Raw genomic sequence first — 19,941 nt, 5'->3', positions numbered from 1 at the left:
GCCAGGTGTGGTGGCCCTCGCCTGTAGTCCCAAGGACTGGGGAGGCTGAGGTGGGAGGATTCCTTGAGCCTCGGAGTTTGAGTCCAGCCTGGGCAACATAGCAAGACTCCATCTCTTAAAAAAAAAAAAAAAAAGACATCGAACATCAGCCTCCAGCACACTTAGCTTTGAATTGCAGATGACTGAGTTAAATCTGTTTACCAAGGATTCCATATTGTGATGTAGAAAAGTTAAGGAGCTGGAGTAAGTATGTTCTCAAACTGAACTCCGGACTTAGAAGTTGGTTCCACTGTTTTATAAGGACCACGAGAGGCCATCTAGCCCAAAACAGCTAACTTTCCAAACCGAAACTAGTCCAGAGGAAATCACTGACTCAGGTCAGCTTTTTATTAAGGAAATTAATTTGGTACCGTGAGCTTTAGAAGCCAGGCATATAATATTCAGACAACACTGGATTCAGATCTATGCAGACTAAGGTCAGTAGATGGTAGACAAGCCCATCTCTTGCAGCTGCAGGGTGCTTGACTCCAATTAAACATCAATACTACATCGGGAGCTCTTATGCTATCACCGCCCCAACCCTCCCAGCCGAGGTGATCACCGGAACCAGCGCAAATCTCTCCACTGTCAGCGCCAGCCTGAGCCCAGGCCCCGCCCCCGGGCCTCCACGGCCCCGCCCCCGGGCCTCCACGGCCCCGCCCCCGGGCCTCCACGGCCCCGCCCCCCGCCCACCCATCCAGCACCGCCCTTGTTGTCTTGGTGATCTCTGGCTCTCCAGGGTGTCCGGGAGTCTCTCTGCTGCAAGCTCCGCACAGACTCCAGGCCGGCTCTCGTTGCTATGGTGATCGCCGGTGCAAGCTGGATGCTTGGATGCGCCGCTGTCAGTCCAACGCAGACCCCGCCCACGACGTCGGCGATTCGTGTAGCCCGCCGGTCCCGCGCGGCTCTCGTTGCCATGGTGATCACCGCCGCTGGCTCTGGCGGACCAGGCCGCGCCGAGCCCCAGCTTTCGCAGCCACCGGTGGTGAGTCCGCTCGCCCGCTCTGTCCGACCCTCCCGGTCACCCACGCCCGTGCTGGCACATCCCGTGGCCAGGGCCACGAGGGCACCGCGTCCGCGCCCACTTCCCGCCCTTATAACTGGAAAGCGGCCTAGGGCCCAGGGGCGTCCTCATTTCCGGAGGGCAGACTCTGGGCCAGGCCCGCGCTGGTCGTGGAGGTGATCCAGGTCAGATGCCGGAGGACAACCGGACTCCGCCAAGGACACCCAAGCGCAACCCGGAGAGGAGCCCGGAGAGAGAAAGGAGACAGAGGGCTGTTGAGGAGACTGGAAGAGTCAGAGGCCTGGTGAAGTGAGGGCTTTCAGGGAAAAGGCCTAGTTGGCTGAAAGTTAGGGCCCCCAGGCCCACCTAGAGCCTTCATCCTTTGCAGACTAGGAGCAGGAGACCCCTCCCGACTCTACTTCCACTGCCTGAGCTGTGCCATGCCTCACAGCCCAGTAAGGTAAGCTCAGAGGGGAGCTCCTCCTTGGTAGACACCTGTCAAGGGGAGACCCAGGTCTTCTGACTCCCAGGCAGGGTGGGGCAGGCCTGGTTCCCCCATACCATGCTGCCTGCTGTATGCAGATTGAGAGAAATGGCCTCTGCCCCGTATTCCTGACGGAGAGGGAGGCCTGGATCTGGTTTTATTTATTATTCTTGAGACAAGTTCTTACTCTATCACCCAGGCTGGAGTGCAGTGGCACCTTAACAGTTCATTGCAGCCTTGACCTCCCAGGCTCAAGCATTCCTCCCACCTTCCTCCCAAGTAGCTGTGACTGCAGGCACAGGACACCACGCCCTGCTATTATTATTATTATTATTATTATTTTTAGAGACTGAGGTCTCACTTTGTTGCCCAGGCTGGTCTCAACCTCCTGGGCCCAAGTGATCCTCCCACCTTGGCCTCCCAAAGTGCTGGGATTACAGGCATGAGCCACTGCACCCAGCCTGGATCTGATGAAAAGTTAGATGAAAACTCATGGGTGAGTTCCCAGGTATTTGCACAGCTCCTTAACTGTCTTTCTCCTGGTTGGGTCCACAGGACTCTGGAAGAATGAGGTCCTGCCCGACACCTTTGGGGCCCCCCGTGAGCCGCGACCGTGTCATCACCACCTTCCCTAAGGTAGAGAGTCATTATGTCTGCAGTGCTCTCCTGGCACTGCAGCCACATCAGCTCTCCCCACTCTGCACTCATGCCTAGAAGTAAAGCAGGTGAATCGAGGAGGTCTGTCCATTGCCAGATTTACCTTGAGGAGCTGGGAGACTGGCCATTGACTGCCCAAGGTGGGGTAGCAAGTTGATGGTGACACTGGGCAGCAATGTGGCCTGGAGGTTATAAGGTTTAGGATTTTGCAGCCAGACAGTCCTTGGTGTGAGTCCTTCATTCTGATTCTGTCATTAAACTGTGTGGCTTGGCCGGGCGTGGTGGCTCACGCCTGTAATCCCAGCACTTTGGGAGGCTGAGGCGGGCGGATCACGAGGTCAGGAGATCGAGACCATCCTGGCTAACACTGTGAAACCCCGTCTCTACTAAAAAATACAAAAAATTAGCCAGGCACAGTGGCGGGCGCCTGTAGTCCCAGCTACTCGGGAGGCTGAGGCAGGAGAATGGCGTGAACCTGAGAGGCAGAGCTTGCAGTGAGCCGAGATCGCCCCACTGCACTCCAGCCTGGGCCACAGAGCCAGACTCCACATCAGAAAAAAAAAAACTGTGTGGCTATGGGCAAATTACTCAACCTCTCAGAGCCACTGTTACATGTTACATGGAGGTAATTCCTCTCATATTTGGTGCCTGGCTCATGGTATGCAGGAACTCCCCTGTAGTCATGGTTGCTGTTGTTCTCATTATCATTGTTATTGTCAAAACAGCATTCCAATTCCATGACCCCAAATCCAGGGCTCTCTCTCCCCTTGCCATTCTGCCTCTGTTTTCCGCTGCAAGCTCACAGCTCTCTTGTGTCTGTATTAAAATCCAATATTAATTGCAGCAGGGAATACAAATTGAGTACAACCTCCATAGGAGGCAGTGGACAATATTTACCAGTATGGCAGATGACCCTGCCCTGTGAGATCCAGCCATTCCGTTTCTTTTTTCTTTTTTTTTTTTAGAGACAGGGTCTTGCTCTGTCACCCAGGCTGGAGTGCAATGGTGCCATCATAGTTCAATCCTCTACCTCCTGGGCTGAAGCAGTCCTCCTGCCTCAGCCTCCTGAGTAGCTAGGACCACAGGCATGTGCTACCATGCCTGGCTAATTTTTAATTTTTTTTATAGAGACGAAGTCTTGCTATGTTGCCCAGGCTGGTCTTGAACTCCTGGCCTCAAGCAATCCTCCCACCCAGGCCTCTCAAAGCACTGGGATTATAGGTGTGAGCCACTGTAACTGGCCTTGCCATTCCATTTCTAGGAATTTACTTGGCAGATATTCTGGCATGGGTTTACAATGTGCATAAGGATAGGGGTTGGAGCAGTTTTGTTTTTTTTTTTTTTTTTTTTTTTTGAGACGGAGTCTCACTCAGTCGCCCAGGTTGGAGTGCAATGGCGCAATCTTGGCTCACTGCAAGCTCCACCTCTCGGGTTCACGCCATTCTCCTGCCTCAGCCTCCCAAGTGGCTGGGACTACAGGCGCCCGCCGCCGCACCCGGCTAATTTTTTGCATTTTTAGTAGAGACGGGGTTTCACTGTGTTAGCCAGGATGGTCTCGATCTCCTGACCTCGTGATCCGCCCGCCTCAGCCTCCCAAAGTGCTGGGATTACAGGCGTGAGCCACCACGCCCGGCCGGGGTTGGAGCAGTTTGTAAGAATAGAAGATCAGATACAACGTAAATATCCTCGGAGAGGAGACTGGTTAAACAAGTAATACATCCTGGCACAGACGTGAGGAAGAATGAGGCAACCTCTTCAGGAGCTGACATGCAACCAGAGCCAAAGTAAACCGTTAAGTAAAAATGCAGGGTGTGGAACAGTGTGCAGTAGAGTGTGTGCAGCATACTCCTGTGTGTGAAAACAAGGATAGGGAGAAATGTCTGTTTGTTTATATATGCAGAAAATATTTCTGGAAGGATAGATAAGCCCCTACTCTCAGTGATTGCCTCTGTGGCTTAGGACAGGTGTGGAGGGAGAGATCCTCTCCATGGAATGGCCTTTTGCATCTTGGATTCTGTGGCCAGGCTGGTGAGGAGGAGGTGACTCTAGATAGATCCTGGGTATTTGGAGTATGTGGCCATTCCTCCTTCCCCCTTGTTTACTTTCCTCCCTAAGTTCCTTCTTCACACACCTACAGAGAAAGCCTTTGTGTCTCAGACCCATAGACAATTCTCCATGGGTTTTCCATCTCAACAGAGGCTCAGGCAATTGTTTTCTCTGCAGAGCTTGAAAGTGGTAACTAGGGATGACAGAGACTGGTCTTTCTTGAGTCAAAACAAAGGAAAGTGTGATTGGCACAAAACACTCCAGGTATCATGACATGAAGAACCCATTGGCAGAGCAGATGGTGAGGATCAGAGTTAAGCAGGGTTGCCTGACATCACACAGCTGTGCCTGGTACCTCTGGGATTTGACCTGGCTATGTCTGGCTCCAGAGCTCCCTACCCCAGGGAAGCAGTCTAGGGAATCTGTCCTGGTTTCACAGGTGGGATTCTCCCCTCTTGCCCATAATAGTCAGGGATCAAGGCCACTGCTGGCCAAGTTCATCCTGCACCCCAGGGCCCTGAGAAATTCACAGCCAGGTTGGGCAGGGTCCTCAGACTGCTTGCCAGGCAAGTCCTTCCCTTTACTCCACGTGCCTCAGTTTCCCTGTCTCTGAAATCAGCTCACACTTCTTACCCTGCAGCCTTCATTACCATAGTCTTCTAGTCATCCTGTAATGACCATTGTGTCTGGGCCAGTCCCCAGCTTAAAGCTGTCATGGAAGCTGACAGAAAGAAGCAGCCAGCTTGTTCATGGTAGCTGCCACTCTTCTGCAGAAAAGTAGACTATCAGGCTAAGCTGCTCACTTGCATTATTCAGTTACTCCTCCAAAGACCACATGAAAAGGTGCTATTATGAGCATCCCTGTTAACATTTGAGGAAACTGGAGCTCAATAAGATTCTGTAACTTGCCCTTTGCTCATCTTTCACCATCACTGCTGCCTCAATCACTGAGAGGGCAGATGGGCCAGGCAGAGCCCGAATCAATGGCCAAGACACTGGGGCTGGGGGAGGGGAGCTGTGGATCCAAGCAGCATCCAGAAGGACAGAGCAGGTGGCTGTGACTGTGCAGGGGTGGGGGGCGGGGGCCGGACCATTGCCATACACAGATCACACCAACAGCCTCAACGGTGTCCTTCTCCGCACATCCTTGCCACCTTTTGTATTTAGCCTTGGCCAATCCAATGGCAAAAAATAATGGTCATCTTTAATTTGTTTAATCTCATTTTTTTCTAATTACACACCAGGTGAGGGTGGCTGGGGTATATGCAGTTTTTTCTGACCCTGAGGCCCATGCTCTTAAACCACTGCTCAGGTCTGCCTTTCAAGAAATGTGGACGACAGAAAGCGCCTTCTAGGACATTTTCCAGGCACATGTATGCACGTTTTTAAAACAAAATGTCATCAGAGATTCATGGAAGATACGGATTAGAGACAGGGTCTCACTCTCTCACCCAAGCTGGAGTGCAGCAGCATGATCATAGCTCACTGCAGCCTCTATCTCTTGAGCTGAAGCGATCCTTCCACCTCAGCCTCCTCAGTATCTAGGACCACAGGCATTCACTCTTGCACCTGGCTGATTGGATCTTGGAGGATCTGGGCACCAAAAGAGCTCCCCTCCTTTCGACTTGAGAGGGTTGAGGCCCAGAGCAGACAGAGGCCTGTCACATGCATGCAGCAAGGGGACCACCACCCCAGGTGAGACCCAGATCTCTGAGTCTCTGCCTGGGCTCGCCCCTGTGGACTCACAAGGCCCCAGAGCCTCAAGGCTGAAGAAATAGCAGATACAAATGACAGGTGGGTCAGGGAAAGCTAATGAGGCTGCCAGCTGTGAGGCCTAGGAAGGAAGGCTGGGAAGACCGTCTCCCCTCACTGCTTCGCTATGGGGATGGAGCCGCAGCTTTGCAGGATGATGTGTCTGTCTGTCTCTTTGCAGTGGTACACGCCAGAAGCCTGTTTGCAGCTCAGGGAGCACTTCCACGGGCAGGTCAGCGCTGCCTGCCAACGCAGAAACACGGGGACTGTCGGGTGAGCCTGCAGGGTGTGGGATGGGGGAGCAGGTGGCAGGAAGGAATGAGTGCATGAATGCACGTGTGAAAGAATGAACAAGTGAAACACACACACGAGGCTGGCGCAGCCCTGTACAGGCCTGAAGATGACTGGGGTTTTCATCTGGCTTCAGTTAACACACCTGCCACATGGAACAACTTACCCTCTTCTAAGTCACGCAGGTGATTTTTCGGCCTGAGGTCTTGGCACAAGTCCATTTCCTCTGTCTGAAATGTCTTTCCTAATCCCCTCACTTCCCCTTCCCCTTCCCCTTCAGGTCTCAGCATAAGTGTCAAGTCCTCTGGGAGCCTTCTCGGACCCCCCACTACCCTTGCCCCCAAGCCTGGACTGGGGAGAGTACCCCTCCTGGGTGCTCTTGTGCCCCCAAGAACTTATCTCACAGAATTGCAGGCTGGATTCCTCATTAGACCTAGCCCAAGAGGGCGAGGGCTGTGTCTGCCCTGTTCCTGCCATGGCAGCACCTGCCACCACCGGCACAGGGATTGTGAAATAGTCATTCCTTCTTTTAACAAATAGGTACAAGGGCCTGCTTTTGCCCCTCTTCCTTAGGAGCTCATAGTCTGCTCAGGAAGTTGGCTGAGCTCACAGGGGTCACACAGGTGCGATGAGGCTGCCACAGAGCGCAGCTAGAGGTTCCCAAACTGCAGAGCGGGTGAGGCAGAGCTGAGATCAGAATGGCCTAAGTGGCCATGGTGGTGGAATGAGAGTAATGGCATCTGTTGGGGAATGCTGGTGCCATATCAGGTGCTTCACGCAGATGATCTCCCTGACCCCTTAGGGCAGCACTGGAGGTGGGGAGACTGAGGATCAGAGGGTACCTGCTGAAGACCTTGTCAATACCTTTACTCATTCATAGGAGAAATGGAGTCAGGACAAAAGGGCCCTCTGGGAGCAGGGTAGACACAGTCCCTGCTCTCATGGACCTGGCAAGGTGACCTGCAGCCCAGGTCACCAGGTGACACAGTGGTGCCCTCTTGCTGTCTGCAGGCAAAGGAAGTGCCTGTCAGATATTTACCCAGGTTGGTTGCTGTGACCGTTTGCCTCCTTTGGGATGAGCTGCAAAAACTCTTAAGGTGTTGTCAATAGTCCTGGCAAGCTGGAACAATGGTACCTGTAGTCCCAGTTACTCAGGAGGTTGAGGTGGGAGGATCACTCAAGCCCAGGAATTTGAGATTAGCCTGGGCAACACAGCGAGACCCCATCTCTAAAAAAATAATAAACAGTCCGAGAAACGCCTCTGCACAGAGTGTACGACACACACAAAGGGTGAGGGTGGCGGCTGCTCTTGGGGAGCAGTAACCCCCAGAGAGCCCAAGAACCTCAGAGCCGATTCACCTCAAGCCACAGCCCAGACGTATAGAGCCTGAGCCCTGTTCAGGGTATACCTCTTGGCCTGTCTGACCCTTACAGATACCTCTAAGTGAGCAGGGCACGGTGGTGTCATGGTCAGGGAGTGCCTGCTTGCAAGAGGCCAGAACCCACACGGGCGCACAGCCCCAGGGGGTGCATAGGAGGGTGAGGGGCTGCCTGTCCCTTGTGCTGGGGTCTCCCTGCACGTGGACCCTGTGTCTGCACCCTCAGCACAGCTCCCCCACAGCATAGACATGCCCATGGCTATTGGTTGGTTACCACAGCCACACCCTGGCCTCCTGCCTCTGCCCCCTCCACCTGTGACTTGGCCTTTTGTTATGCCCATTCCTAATTCTCAGGATGGGGACTTTGACCAAATGTGGTGAGGCGTGCAGCTCTAGGGGCAGCAGAGTCCCCAGCCTCTCCCGTCTCCCCTCTGGTACTGTGGAGGGGGAACACAGTGTTTCAGCAGCGTGGCCCATCCTGTGTCCAGGAGTGAGGGGTGTCTCACCAGCAGAGAGCTCAGAGAAGGAAGGGGCTGTGAGTGTCTGAAGACACCCTGGAAGGCATGCCCGAGGGCAACACGGCCATATTTCTCACAGGCTCAGACTCTCCAAGGTGGTGGTGGTTGGCGATCTCTACGTGGGGAAGACCAGCCTCATCCACAGGTACAAGGCTTCCTCTGCCCCGTCGGCCACCTCTCCCAGCACCAGGTTGTCATACCTTTGCCTGGGTGGCCCAGATAGTATCAACATAGTGGAAACCATGTGGTTTCCAGGAACTGCTGGGCCTCAACCTGCTGGGAGCCAGATAAGGGGGTACAAGAAATCGGGGAGATGACAGGGCTGGGCAGACATTGTGGCATCCCAGGAACCTGGCGCTTGTCAGACTGTCCCCCTAGGGCCAGGGCTCTCCCCTCTACCGCCCTCCCTGCAAATAGCTGCTCAGTTTCGCTCAGTTTCTAACTCGCAGCTTGCCTTCTGAGCTCCTGCAGTCTCCCTTTCCCCACCTTGCCCTTGCTGGCGGCCCTGCCTACCCGTGGCCTGTGTGGACCATCACTTCCTGATGGGAAGTGGACCTTATTTGCCTAAAGACCTTCACTGTCACAAGTGAAGCTTCTGGGCACATTTCTGTGAGTACACCCCCTGTGATGACTTCTTTATCCCCCACAGGTTTTGCAAGAATGTTTTTGACCGAGACTACAAGGCCACCATTGGGGTGGACTTTGAAATTGAGCGCTTTGAGATTGCTGGAATTCCCTATAGCCTCCAGATGTAAGTCGCTGTTTCCCCCGTGACTCGTGGGCGGCTTCCTGGGGCACCTGAGAAAGGATTTGGGGAGCTCCTGCACTGTGTCCATGTCAAGGAGGACTGGTCTAGACAAGCAGAGCCTGAGGGTGTTGTGTGGCACTCAGCTTCCCAGCTCCCAGAACCCCTAGATACTCCCTCAGTCCCAAAGTTGTCTCATTTTGGTCATTGGCTTTGGGGAAGATGCCCACAGCCTGACCTGCTCACCTGCCCATGACCTCCCCAATCCCCACCCTGCTCCTCTCGAGGCCCTGGCTCCAGTCCTTCCCTGACCTGGGCCTCCTGTGATCCCACTCACCAGGTCAGCAGAGTGGCCTCCAGCAGGTCACTTCTGAGCTCTGAGCCTCTCTGTTCCCACCTGTAAAATGGGGTCAAATCCAGTCCCTGCGTGCCAGGCTTGGGCAAGGAGGGCTGAGATGGAGTCCACAGCACCACATCCTTCCTCAGGTCTGAGGCACTCGTCTTTCTCCTCACACTGAAGCCTTCACTCCCTCTCCCCTGCCTTGCTTTCCTTCCACTTCTGTCTTTTTTCTTTGAGATGGAGTCTTGCACTGTTAACCAGGCTGGAGTGCAGTGGCGCAATCTCGACTCACTGCCACCTCCACTTCAAGCGATTCTTCTGCCTCAGCCTCCCAAGTAGGACTACAGGTGTGCACCCCCACACCCAACTAATTTGTTTTTGTATTTTCAGTAGAGACGGGGTTTCACCATGTTGGCTAGGCTGATCTCAAACTCCTGATCTCAAATGATCCACCCGCTTCAGCCTCCCAAAATGCTGGGATTACAGGTGTGAGCCACCATGCCCGGCCCACTTCTGTTTGTCTTCCTTGCTAGGCCCAGAGAGTCTGACTCACAATGGCCCCCACTGGCCTCAGCCCTTTCCTCTGCCTTCCTTCTGAGTGGCCCAGGGCTTACCCTCTCCCACCCCAGCTGGGCAGCTTCCCTCTGCCCCAGCACCTGGAGAATGCTGCAGGCCTGCCTGGGCCCGGGCCCTACTCTACTGTGAGACCTCTTCCTGTGAGACACCTCTACTCTCCTGTGAGACCCTTCCATGTTCCCCTATATGGCTGGCCCTGCCCCCCATCTCCACTTGCCTGCTGGCATTCACCAAGCTCCTTCCTGGTGCCTGAGTTGGTTCCTCAATCCTCCATGCCCTGCCTGGACTGAGCCTTCAGATCCTGTGGATGTCAGCTCCTAACTCTGTCAAGATAGTGCCCCCTTCTCTCAGAACTTCCACAGCCCCAGCAAAGCCCTGGAGATGGAGGATAACAAATCTCGCCCAAGGGAGAGTACGGGTCAGGAGAGTCCTGCAAAGGTGGCTGGGAAAATGCAAGGCTGCAGGACTGAGGGATCCAGAGAGCTGAGAAGAGCAAAGGGCTGGTAGGGGTAGCCCAGGCGGAGCCGGGAAAGACTGGCTAGGGGCTGGGCTCACCCGTGTGACCACAGGCGGTATCTCATTAGAGGGCCCTGAACAAAACAGGGACACTGTCCTGGCTCCGCCTCTCATTGTCTTACATTGAGGCCTTCGCCAGCCTCCCCACGGGCTCATCTCTAGGCCACCATCACCAGCTCCTCCCCCAGAGTCTTCAGAAATGAAAGAAAATATGAATGAATTAATGAAAGAATGAAGCCCAAACCTTCAGTGTCATGCTAGATCACTTGAAAAAAATTCAGACCATGGCCAGGCATGGTGGCTCATACCTGTAATCCCAGCACTTTGGGAGGCCAAGACGGTCTGGAGTTTGAGACCAGCCTGACCAACATGGAGAAACCTCATCTCTACTAAAAATACAAAATTAGCCGAGCATGGTGGTCCATGCCTGTAATCCCAGCTACTTGGGAGGCTGAGGCAAGAGAATTGCTTGAACCTGGGAGGCGGAGGTTGCAGTGAGCCAAGATTATGCCATTTTACTCTACCCTGGGCAACAAGAGCGAAACTCCACCTCAAAAAAAAAAAGAAAAGAAAAAAAAATTCAGACCATTGATGTCTTGTTTGTGATTTGTCTACTTTGCAGTTTATTGAGAAAAGTTCAATTTTGATCTGTTGACCTTAAAAAGCGATGGATTGGGGAAGAATTTTCAGACTCAGCCCTGCATAGTGACTCCCTGCTTTGTTCTAAACCAGGGCGGGTAGATCTCAGTAGGTGCTCTTTCCCCTCTTCTAGACTATGGCCATGGCAGACATCATTAATTGATTGTTGTACTCCTTTCCATGGAGCCAGGGGTTAGCTTCTAATTTCTTCTCACTACTGTGCTCCAAAGAGCTGGAGCTAACTGCTGAGATCCACCTGTTGCTCCCCTGTTAGGTATCCCCAACCCCTACTTTGGGACCTGCAGCGTGGAAGGTGAAGTAATGCCCCAGTCACACCCAAGCAAGTGGCAGAGCCACTGCTGGAGGCCCAGCCTGGAGCCCCAGTGCCATCCACAGAGCCTTCTCTACAAGTGGACTGCTACATCTTCAGAGCGAGGCATGCCTTGGGCCATATGTTCCATTTTAATGTCTCATTCAGAAGGGAGTGAGCTGCAACTCCATCCATCCAGGCAGCAGAACAACTAATGCCACACCCTACTCCACTAGGAATGAGAGAAGTCCACTGGGGGCACCCTAGGAAGGGATCATAAGGAGCTGGGGGTACCCTAGGAAGGGATCAAAAGGAGCTGGGGGTAGGGACAGCTGGCTCACAACAGGCACTTCCTGAAGCCCATGCAGCTGGCAGAGGCCTTTAGGGTCTCCCACCCGTGGTCCCGTAATCTGTTGGCTCAAGACACTGTGATTGTGTAACCTGACATCATCTCCCTTTCTTTCTCACCCACCTCACAGCTGGGACACAGCTGGGCAGGAGAAGTTCAAGTGCATCGCATCTGCCTACTACCGGGGCGCCCAGGGTGAGCAACATGCCACGTCGGGGCTCTCAACCGCGTGCAGCAGTGGGGTCTCTGCCAGGCTCCACAGTGGGAATCCCAAGTTCTCTGCACAGGCACCCGTTTTCTGTCCTCCAAGACCCACTGAGAAAACACCCAGGCCACTACTTGGGAACAGGGAAGCTGCCTTCATCCCCAGGCCCTGGCTGACTTTGGCGATCACACCCTTTAAGGACCCTGTGGTAGTGGGTGCTGGCTTTAAGTCTCAGCCCCAGTTTCAGCTCATAAAGATGCTCAGAGATGAAAGTACTTTTTCAGAGGCTCAGAGAAGGGCAGCACTGGACTCCAGGGGCAGGTGGGAGGAGGCTTGTCTTGTCTTAGCAGAGGGGGCTGGGCCAGGGAGGAGGAGTGAAAGGGGGACCGCGGGAGGACTGGCAGGTCCCAGGTGGGGGCCAGCAGAGCTGGGTGCCCACCACTTCCATGGCCAAGGGCAGCCAGGTGGTGCTGGGCAGGGCTCACCGTCAGCAGGGGGCGGCAGCATAAGCTCCTATCGCCTACCCCACCTTCCCAGGAAGAAGACAGAAATGGATTTCAGTGGGAGATGTGAGAGAACCTCAGAAGTATCCAAAACCAGACTCAAATTATAAGGCACCGTTATGTCTACTCGGTAGTGGTGAAAAAGTTACAACATTTTATTTTAGACTTAAAGAAGCAAAAATAGAAACAAACCATGCAGCCCTCAGCCGTGGGTTGGAGCTCCAGCTCTGCCCTGGCCGCATGGCCTCCTGTGCCCTTTGCCTCTTCGGGCCTCTCTTCTCGACAGGATGCTTCTCCACTGGGAATAAGAGGTGCGAGGCGCCTGGCCCACCCCTACACATGGCAGCCTGGCTGCTGTCATCCCTATCCTCAGTTTTCCCCTTCCTTTCTCTTCCCATCTGCCTTGGAAGGGGTGTGGGTCTCCCTGAAGCCTTAAGCCAAGGTGCAGAGGAAGCCCTTGTCAGGCCCTGGTCACACCCCTGGGGGCAGTAGACAGCATTTGTCTGTAATGTCCTCCACATGGGGTTCCCCTCAGGACCCCAACAGGACCGGGGTGCGGCCAATGATGAGAGGAGCTGAGGGCCCGGGCTGCATCTCCCGGTTTTCTGCCCACCTGGTTCCCCGGAAGTTGTTTCGCTAGAGTGGGTTGTTGCAAACCATCACTGCTGTAGCTGCCGTTGGTTGAAAGTTGGCCCTGTGTCGGGCCCTGGACTAACAGCTTTTTAAAACAGCTGCTTTTGTTTAATCCTCACAGCAACCCTGAGAGCTAGAGGTCTCATCCTCACCGTTTTACAGATGGGGAAACTGAGGCTCTCAGCAATTTAAGGCCCTCATCTGAGCTCCCTTAGCCGTGAGTGGCAGAGGGTGTCTGACACTAAAGCCCATGCGCTTGCTCCATGCCCACCTTGTCCTGCCTCCCTGGATCCCACACTGAGGCTGGGCTCCCGGGTGCAGGCTGGAGGGTCCTGGTGGGGGACAGCCATGGGGTATCTCCTCCTCAGCCTCCACTGTAGGAGGTTCTGGTGCTGAGTGCTTGGGGGGGCTGCCCTGGCAGTTCCTTGGGAGCTGGGCACCTCTGGGGAATCCCCTTGCCCGCCTCACCTGGCACTGATTGGCTGTTGGCTTTTTCCGGGTGTCCAGTGATCATCACGGCCTTTGACCTCACTGACGTGCAGACCCTGGAGCACACCAGGTAAGTCTGGGCTCTGTGGCCCCTGCAGTCTCCCTGGGCTCAGGAAGCTGCCTGGAAGGGCTCCCAGAGCCCGGCCAGTGGACCCTGACCCCATGGTGGGTGTGAGTGACTGGGCCCCTTGTCAGAACCAGCTGCCCACGGGCCACTTACTGTCCAGCTGCCTTTAACCCTAGAGATTTGTCCCCATTTATTCTGGAGGGGTCAGCACATGAGTGTGAGCCCAGCACAGCCGCCCCAGGCACGTGCTCAGAGGGGCCCCAGCCTGCTTCAATACTCTGCGTTTGCCGTGTTCCAAGTCCTGATACTTTTTGAATGAGGTGCCTCACATGTTCAGTTCACAATGGGTCCTGAAAACTGTATAGCCAGTCTTTGAAGGGACATGAATTTGGCACTTGCAGTCTCGAGAAGAGAGAATTGGCAATGTGACCCATTCAAGAGGCCATCTACTGCTGGGAATTGGCCAGCTACTGGATCCAAGCCCTCTCGCCTTACCTTGGTCTGGGGCATGCGCACCCAGCATCTTCCAAACCCCGTGAGGGAGGCGGGGATGACATTTCTAGTTGATAAACGTGCAGGACTCATGCAAGGTCTCACCGGGAGAGGCCAGAGGGGGGCCAGGAGGGGTCTTCACCACCTCCAGCCAGGGCTCTAGTATTCCCACCCCTTTGGGTCCAGCTAAGGCCCTTCCGGCTGGAGGTGCAGCATCCTCTCAGCCAGTGTGGGCCAGGAAGCCCTCCTTGTCCCTCCCAGCCCAGCACCCCAGCCCTGGGGAGGTCCCAAGTGTGCTCTCTGCCCCCTGTTTGGGGTGGGAGAATGGGTGAATCTCTCAGCCTCTCCCCCTTGCACTCCAGGCAATGGCTGGAAGATGCTCTGAGGGAGAACGAGGCAGGCTCCTGCTTCATCTTCCTCGTGGGAACCAAGAAGGACCTTCTGGTGAGCAGAGTGGCACTGGAGGTCTGGGTGGCCCTTGGGAAAATGCCTTCCCTTTCAGCCCTCATTGGAGGAGCCATGGTGGGGGAGGGAGGTGGCACAGTGGGAAGCAGGCAGCTGCCTATCCCCCAGGGCCTCCCTGCAAGAGAGCCTGGGACGCTGGGTCAACAAGGGCTGTTTCTCTCAGTCAGGAGCGGCATGTGAGCAGGTCGAAGCAGAGGCCGTGCACCTGGCCAAGGAGATGCAGGCCGAGTACTGGTCGGTGTCGGCCAAGACCGGTGAGTGGGCCGGGGCTGTCGGCATGGTGGGGCAGAGCCCGGCTTTCGGGCCAGTCCCATGGGGCCTGCCATGCAGCATTTCCCTCTGCAGCCAGCCGTCTGTTCCCTCTGTGGCCCTGTGCACACTGGCATCACAGCCCTGCTGTGCTGGTGCCTGGCAGCATCTTTCATTGCCTAAGAGGAGCAGCCTCATCTCTAGAAGGAGGCTGGGAGGCCTGCCCCACAGATGGGGTAATAGTGACTCCAACCCTGTGTCTTGCCGTGCTGGCCCATTCTCCAAGGCAACCCCATAACTACTCATGAGGCAGGTTCCATTTTATGCCTATGAAGTAACTTCCACGGTCACAGGGTGGCAGGGCCAGGATCTAAACACACTCTCACCTATAACCACTGCACTGTCCTGCCTCCAGCCCTGAAATGCCAGGCATGTGACATCATCTGGCATAGAGAAGGGCCCAGTGACAGGGGCTCCACCCCTTCCAGTATCACTGTGGCTCACAGACCCCAGCTCTCACTGAACCCACTTTCCACCGGGTCTATCCCTGGCCATACTGGGCCCCCAGCCCAAGGCAAGATGCCCAGCGTCTTTGAACCTCCATCTCCTCATCTGGGAAGCAGGTGGTGCCATCCATCTCCCTTTTTTGTGAAACAAACGTTTTAAATTACAAAAGCCATGTGTATTTACTGAGGAAAACAGAAAATCCAAAGACACAGAGCAGATGGAAAATACAGGTTGTTGGGGGATGAAATGAAGTCATACACAGGGCCTGGCACATAGTACGCCCCCAAGGCTCTGGGGACTCAGGAATTGGGCCCAGTAGTCTTTACCCTGTGTAAGAGGGGACAGCAGATATCTAGTCAGAGACTGGGTGAGCACTGAGGGTTGGCATCACAAGTAGAAGCACCACTTCCCGCCCAACACAAACAACTGGCAGTGCCTTCCACTGCTCCTTCCCGATAGTGAGAACTGCTCTGTGAGAACCCTCCCTCCTTTATCAGAGTAACAGTAAGTTCACCAACAGCTCACTATGGGCAAAGCAGGACTGCCCTGTGCGGTTGTGCAGGTTGCTGGCTGCACAAGGGCAGTGTGCATGTTAAGGGCTGGAAACTGGCCTGCTCTCTGATGGGCAGCCACCTCTACCTGGAGGAGGATGCATAAAGGCTCCATGTGGGGGCTGACAGCAATTCAATCCTCACAGCCCCACCGGACAGGTATGGAAAGTGACAGGAGGGCAGGCATATGTCTCTCCTGAGTTCCACATGTTCCAACACCTGGGCCATATTAGCATCTGATTGGAAGAGGAGATGCTGGGAAGCAAAGGCTCAGAAGTTTGAGGGAGTGGCCCAAGCAGGCAGTGGGGTGGGAGTGGGGAGGCTGGAGCCAGGTGGGAAGCCAGGCCAGTGGACCCTGCCCCTGGCACTGTGCTGCCCACGTGACTGGGTGGGGCTCTGCCCTCCCGTGGTCACTGTTAGTGTCAGGGTGCTCTAGAAAGGGCTACGTGCCAACCTGAAGGTGGGCTGGCCTGGCTTTCACACCCAGATGCATTAAGGGGCAAGGACAAACATTGATGAGGTCCTGGCTGTCTTATGACCCCATAGGCGAGAACGTGAAGGCATTCTTCAGCCGTGTAGCCGCCCTGGCATTCGAGCAGTCGGTGCTGCAGGAACTGGAGAGGCGGAGCAGTCCCCGGCTCCAGGTCGGCGATGGAGAACTAATCCGTGCGTATAGATGTGGCGGGTTGGGCTGGGGAGCAGACCGGAGGACTAAAATCCACATGCACCATCCTCCTGTCACCCGAGACCCTGCCATTTCCTGAACTTGTGGCCCTCTCCTATCTCTTGACCCTCCTCTCAGGGTGTCACTGCAGCCTCAGGCCTGTAGCCTCCCTGATCCCACCTGCCAGGTGAGAGACCCTCCCTAGCCCTCCCTGTTCTCCTGACACATGGACCTCATGGGCATCCATTTGGTTCTCATGGCCCAGGCTGGGCATCCCAGGCTCTGCAGATGTGTCCTGGCCCCGACTCTCCCAGTCTGCAACGTTGCCCACTCTGTTCCAGTGCCTGGAATGCCCCTCAGCCTCTTGGCCTGTGTCAAGTCATTCAGGCCTTGAACAACAGGGCCAGGAGCTTCAGCTCACAGCTCTGACTCTCAGGGCCGGCATCCCCTGCCCAGTGTCAGCTACAGGATTCTTCGTTGATGCTAAATTACTTCTCGCCTCCTTATAGGAATGGAAGGGAGTCCACCTGAGACCCAGGAAAGCAAGAGGCCCTCCAGCCTGGGCTGCTGCTAGCTGGGGCCTGCGTGGAAGGCCTCTGCTCCCTGCACGCACACGGACGGGAACTTCCGTGACTGGAGCGGAGACTGGAGCCTGAGCTCTGCAGTGTGTCCGCCCTCAAGCTGTAGTTCCAGTCCCTCCACCTACCCACCGCACTCAGCCCCAGGGCACAGTCACTTCTCTGTTGCAGGTTGGGCGCTAGAAAAGGCCCCCGCTGGCTGCCTGGGAGCCCCACACCACCAGGCCAGTGCAGGCAGAGTGGTGGTCCCCTGAAAGGCCAGTCCATTTGCAGGGTCATCAGTCACCTTTGGCCTCAAGAGGACCTCAGAACTGCAAACTCCTGCACTGGTCTATACCCCTCGGCCATGGCCCACATCAGCAGTCAATCCCGCACTCTTTCCCAGTGATCTTGGATGTGTCCGCAGGATCCATCACAGTGTTCCAGGCAACGTGGACTTGTCAAAGTCAGAACCTGAGGGAGAGGCCACCTGCCATTCCCCCTGGGAGTTTTCTCTTGTCAGCAGGACTTACAGTTCTGGGTCTCAGAGCTTCAGGCCTCACTGTCCTTCTGCCCTGGATGTTCAAGGTTCCTGGGAAGACCAGCACCTCTGGAGGACAATGGACAAAAGTCTCTTAGACCTATTCTGGCTGAAGGGTTGTCTCTGGCACCCCTGAGATCCCTAGGTCCTGCCCTCCTGGTCAGCGGAACAGAATGTGCAGAACAACCACTCAGGCCTTTCTGGCCCACTTGGACAGTGCATTTACCTGTGTGCTGCGTCAGGAAGGCTGCACAGCTGCCCTAGGGTAACTCACTCTGCAGCCCTTGAACGTGGCACTGCCCACCTCTGGCACTCAAACTGGGCCTATGCCCACTGCTGCCTCTCCATCCCTCTTTCATTGGCCTGCACATCTCTTAGGACCTTTGTAATGGTGTCCATGCATCTTTGGAGGACTTCAGAGGCCCTGCCGAGTCCAGCATGTTCCCGTCTCCGACACGGCCTCCCCCTGCACGCGCAGGGCAGGCGGAAATAGTCAACACCTTCCCCAGCGTCTCTGCCCAGTATGCTTGTCCACGGGATCTTCTTACAACTATGAACCAGCCCCACCGCCCCATGCTCCTGTTGCCTGGCTATGCCCACTCATCCCACCCACCCCGTGCTGTTGCTTCTTGTAGATGGTGAGCACCTTGCAGGCAGGCTTCTGATCAGTGCCATTCTCCTAGGGCCTGGCACACTGCAGCTGTCCTGTAAATGTTCAACTCAGCGATTGCCAAATACCAGTTAGGGAAGAACAGTGGCATCTTTTTCTGTTCATTCTCCCTTGGACATATTTTTTGCACTTTTTTTTTTTTTTTTTTTTTTTTTGAGACAGAGTCTCGGTCTGTTGCCCAGGCTGGAGTGCAGTGGCGCAGTCTCGGCTCACTGCAAGCTCTGCCTCCTGGGTTTGCACCATTCTCCTGCCTCAGCCTCCCGAGCAGCTGGGACCATAGGCGCCCGCCACCATGCCCGGTGAATTTTTTGTATTTTTAGTAGAGACGGGGTTTCACTGTGTTAGCCAGGATGGTCTCGATCTCCTGACCTCGTGATCCACCCGCCTCGGCCTCCCAAAGTGCTGGGATTACAGGCGTGAGCCACCGTGCCCGGCTGCACATTTTTATATAAATGACTTTTTTTTTTTTTTTTGAAATGGAGTTTTGCCCTCATTGCCCAGGCTGGAGTGCAATGGCGCAATCTCGGCCCATTGCAACCTCTGCCTCCTGGGTTCAAGTGATTCTCCTGCCTTAGCCTCCCATGTAGCTGGGATGACAGGCATGTCATCCCATGTAGCTGGGATGATGCCTGGCTAATTTTGTATTTTTAGTAGAGATAGAGTTTCACTATGTTGGTCAGGCTGCTCTCAAACTCCTCACCTCAGGTGATTTGCCCGCCTCAGCTTCCCGAAGTGGTGGGATTACAGGTGTGAGCCACCATGCCTGGCCCTAAATAACTTTTATTTATTTTTATTTTATTTGTTTTTTTTTGAGACGGAGTCTCACTCTGTCGCCCAGGCTGGAGTGCAGTGGCGCCATCTCAGCTCACTGCAAGCTCCACCTCCCGGGTTCACCCCATTCTCCTGCCTCAGCATCCTGAGTAGCTGGGACTACAGGTGCCTGCCACCACACCCGGCTAGTTTTTTATATTTTTAGTAGAGACAGGGTTTCACCGTGTTATCCAGGATGTTCTTGATCTCGACCTCGTGATCCACCCGCCTCGGCCTCCCAAAGTGCTGGGATTACAGGCGTGAGCCACCTTGTCCAGCCTCCATAAATGACTTTTAAAGGGATTGTATGTTTAGTGTGAACAAAGACAGTACAAAGCATATAAAATAGAAAGTGGAAGCCCCCCACCATATTGGCTGCACCCCTGAAGTAAGCTCTGCTAACAGTCGGGACAATTCCTTCTGAACTCTACGCCTTTGCCTGCACAGCCAGTGTTGATGGCTTGTTTGTTGTTTTTACCAGAGTGACCTCCTTCTGGACATACTCACTGGCAGCCTGCCTTCCTAGGGAGCTGGCGCTGAGCCCTCTCCCTGTTGGCACACGAAGAGCCTCCTTCCTGTAGCAGTGCCCAGTTTTCCTTCATGTGGGTGGATCACAGTTCATTTGATCCTTCCCATCCGCAGGCCATCCGGCTTGTGTCCACCTTTTAGCTCTTACCGATGGTGCTGCAGTGGCCATTCTTGTAGTTATAGCTTTACATACTCAGGAAGGCCTCTGGACTGTGGCCCCCAGCCTCGTCCACTAAGTGCAGCCTGTGGTCGGGCAGACAGCATTGGGGTCCATTAGGATGACCAGGTTCGCTGGGCATAAGCTTCACAGGACAGGAGAACCTGGCCATGGTGGACTGTCGTTCTCCACAGCTCCCTTCCCTTGCC

General features: G+C 54.9%; 1 protein-coding gene across 4 annotated transcripts; it reads left to right on the top strand.

Moving 5' to 3' along the window:
- The first annotated feature begins 815 nt into the window (after window positions 1–815).
- RAB36 (RAB36, member RAS oncogene family) lies at window positions 816–17,161 on the top strand. 4 transcript variants are annotated; one of them, XM_030914085.1, is made up of 12 exons: window positions 839–1,024; window positions 1,431–1,502; window positions 2,082–2,162; window positions 6,163–6,254; window positions 8,249–8,314; window positions 8,819–8,920; window positions 11,775–11,839; window positions 13,493–13,544; window positions 14,396–14,477; window positions 14,662–14,752; window positions 16,352–16,471; window positions 16,979–17,089. In XM_030914085.1, exons 1-12 carry the CDS (start codon window positions 839–841, stop codon window positions 17,041–17,043), a joined length of 1,074 nt encoding a protein of 357 aa, XP_030769945.1. In that variant the 3' UTR covers window positions 17,044–17,089. The 4 variants fall into 4 exon arrangements, with proteins under 4 accessions (XP_010374603.1, XP_030769945.1, XP_030769946.1 ...); XM_010376301.2 differs by lacking the exon at window positions 1,431–1,502 and having other exon boundaries at window positions 816–1,024; window positions 16,979–17,161; XM_030914086.1 differs by lacking the exon at window positions 1,431–1,502 and having other exon boundaries at window positions 14,662–14,732; window positions 16,979–17,000.
- Window positions 17,162–19,941: the final 2,780 nt, after the last annotated feature.

This window comes from Rhinopithecus roxellana, chromosome 13, assembly GCF_007565055.1.
Source record: "Rhinopithecus roxellana isolate Shanxi Qingling chromosome 13, ASM756505v1, whole genome shotgun sequence".
Lineage (NCBI taxonomy): Eukaryota > Metazoa > Chordata > Mammalia > Primates > Cercopithecidae > Rhinopithecus > Rhinopithecus roxellana.
Note: the sequence above shows the minus strand (reverse complement) of the source record. Positions and strands in the feature narration are given on the sequence as shown.

Excerpts from the sequence above, each read along its gene's own strand:
- RAB36 (XM_030914085.1), top strand. The coding sequence starts at position 839 with ATGGTGATCGCCGGTGCAAGCTGGATGCTTGGATGCGCCGCTGTCAGT. Across the intron at positions 8,921-11,774 it reads ATTCCCTATAGCCTCCAGAT|CTGGGACACAGCTGGGCAGG; the intron begins GTAAGTCGCTGT and ends CCCACCTCACAG. Across the intron at positions 16,472-16,978 it reads CGGCGATGGAGAACTAATCC|GAATGGAAGGGAGTCCACCT; the intron begins GTGCGTATAGAT and ends GCCTCCTTATAG.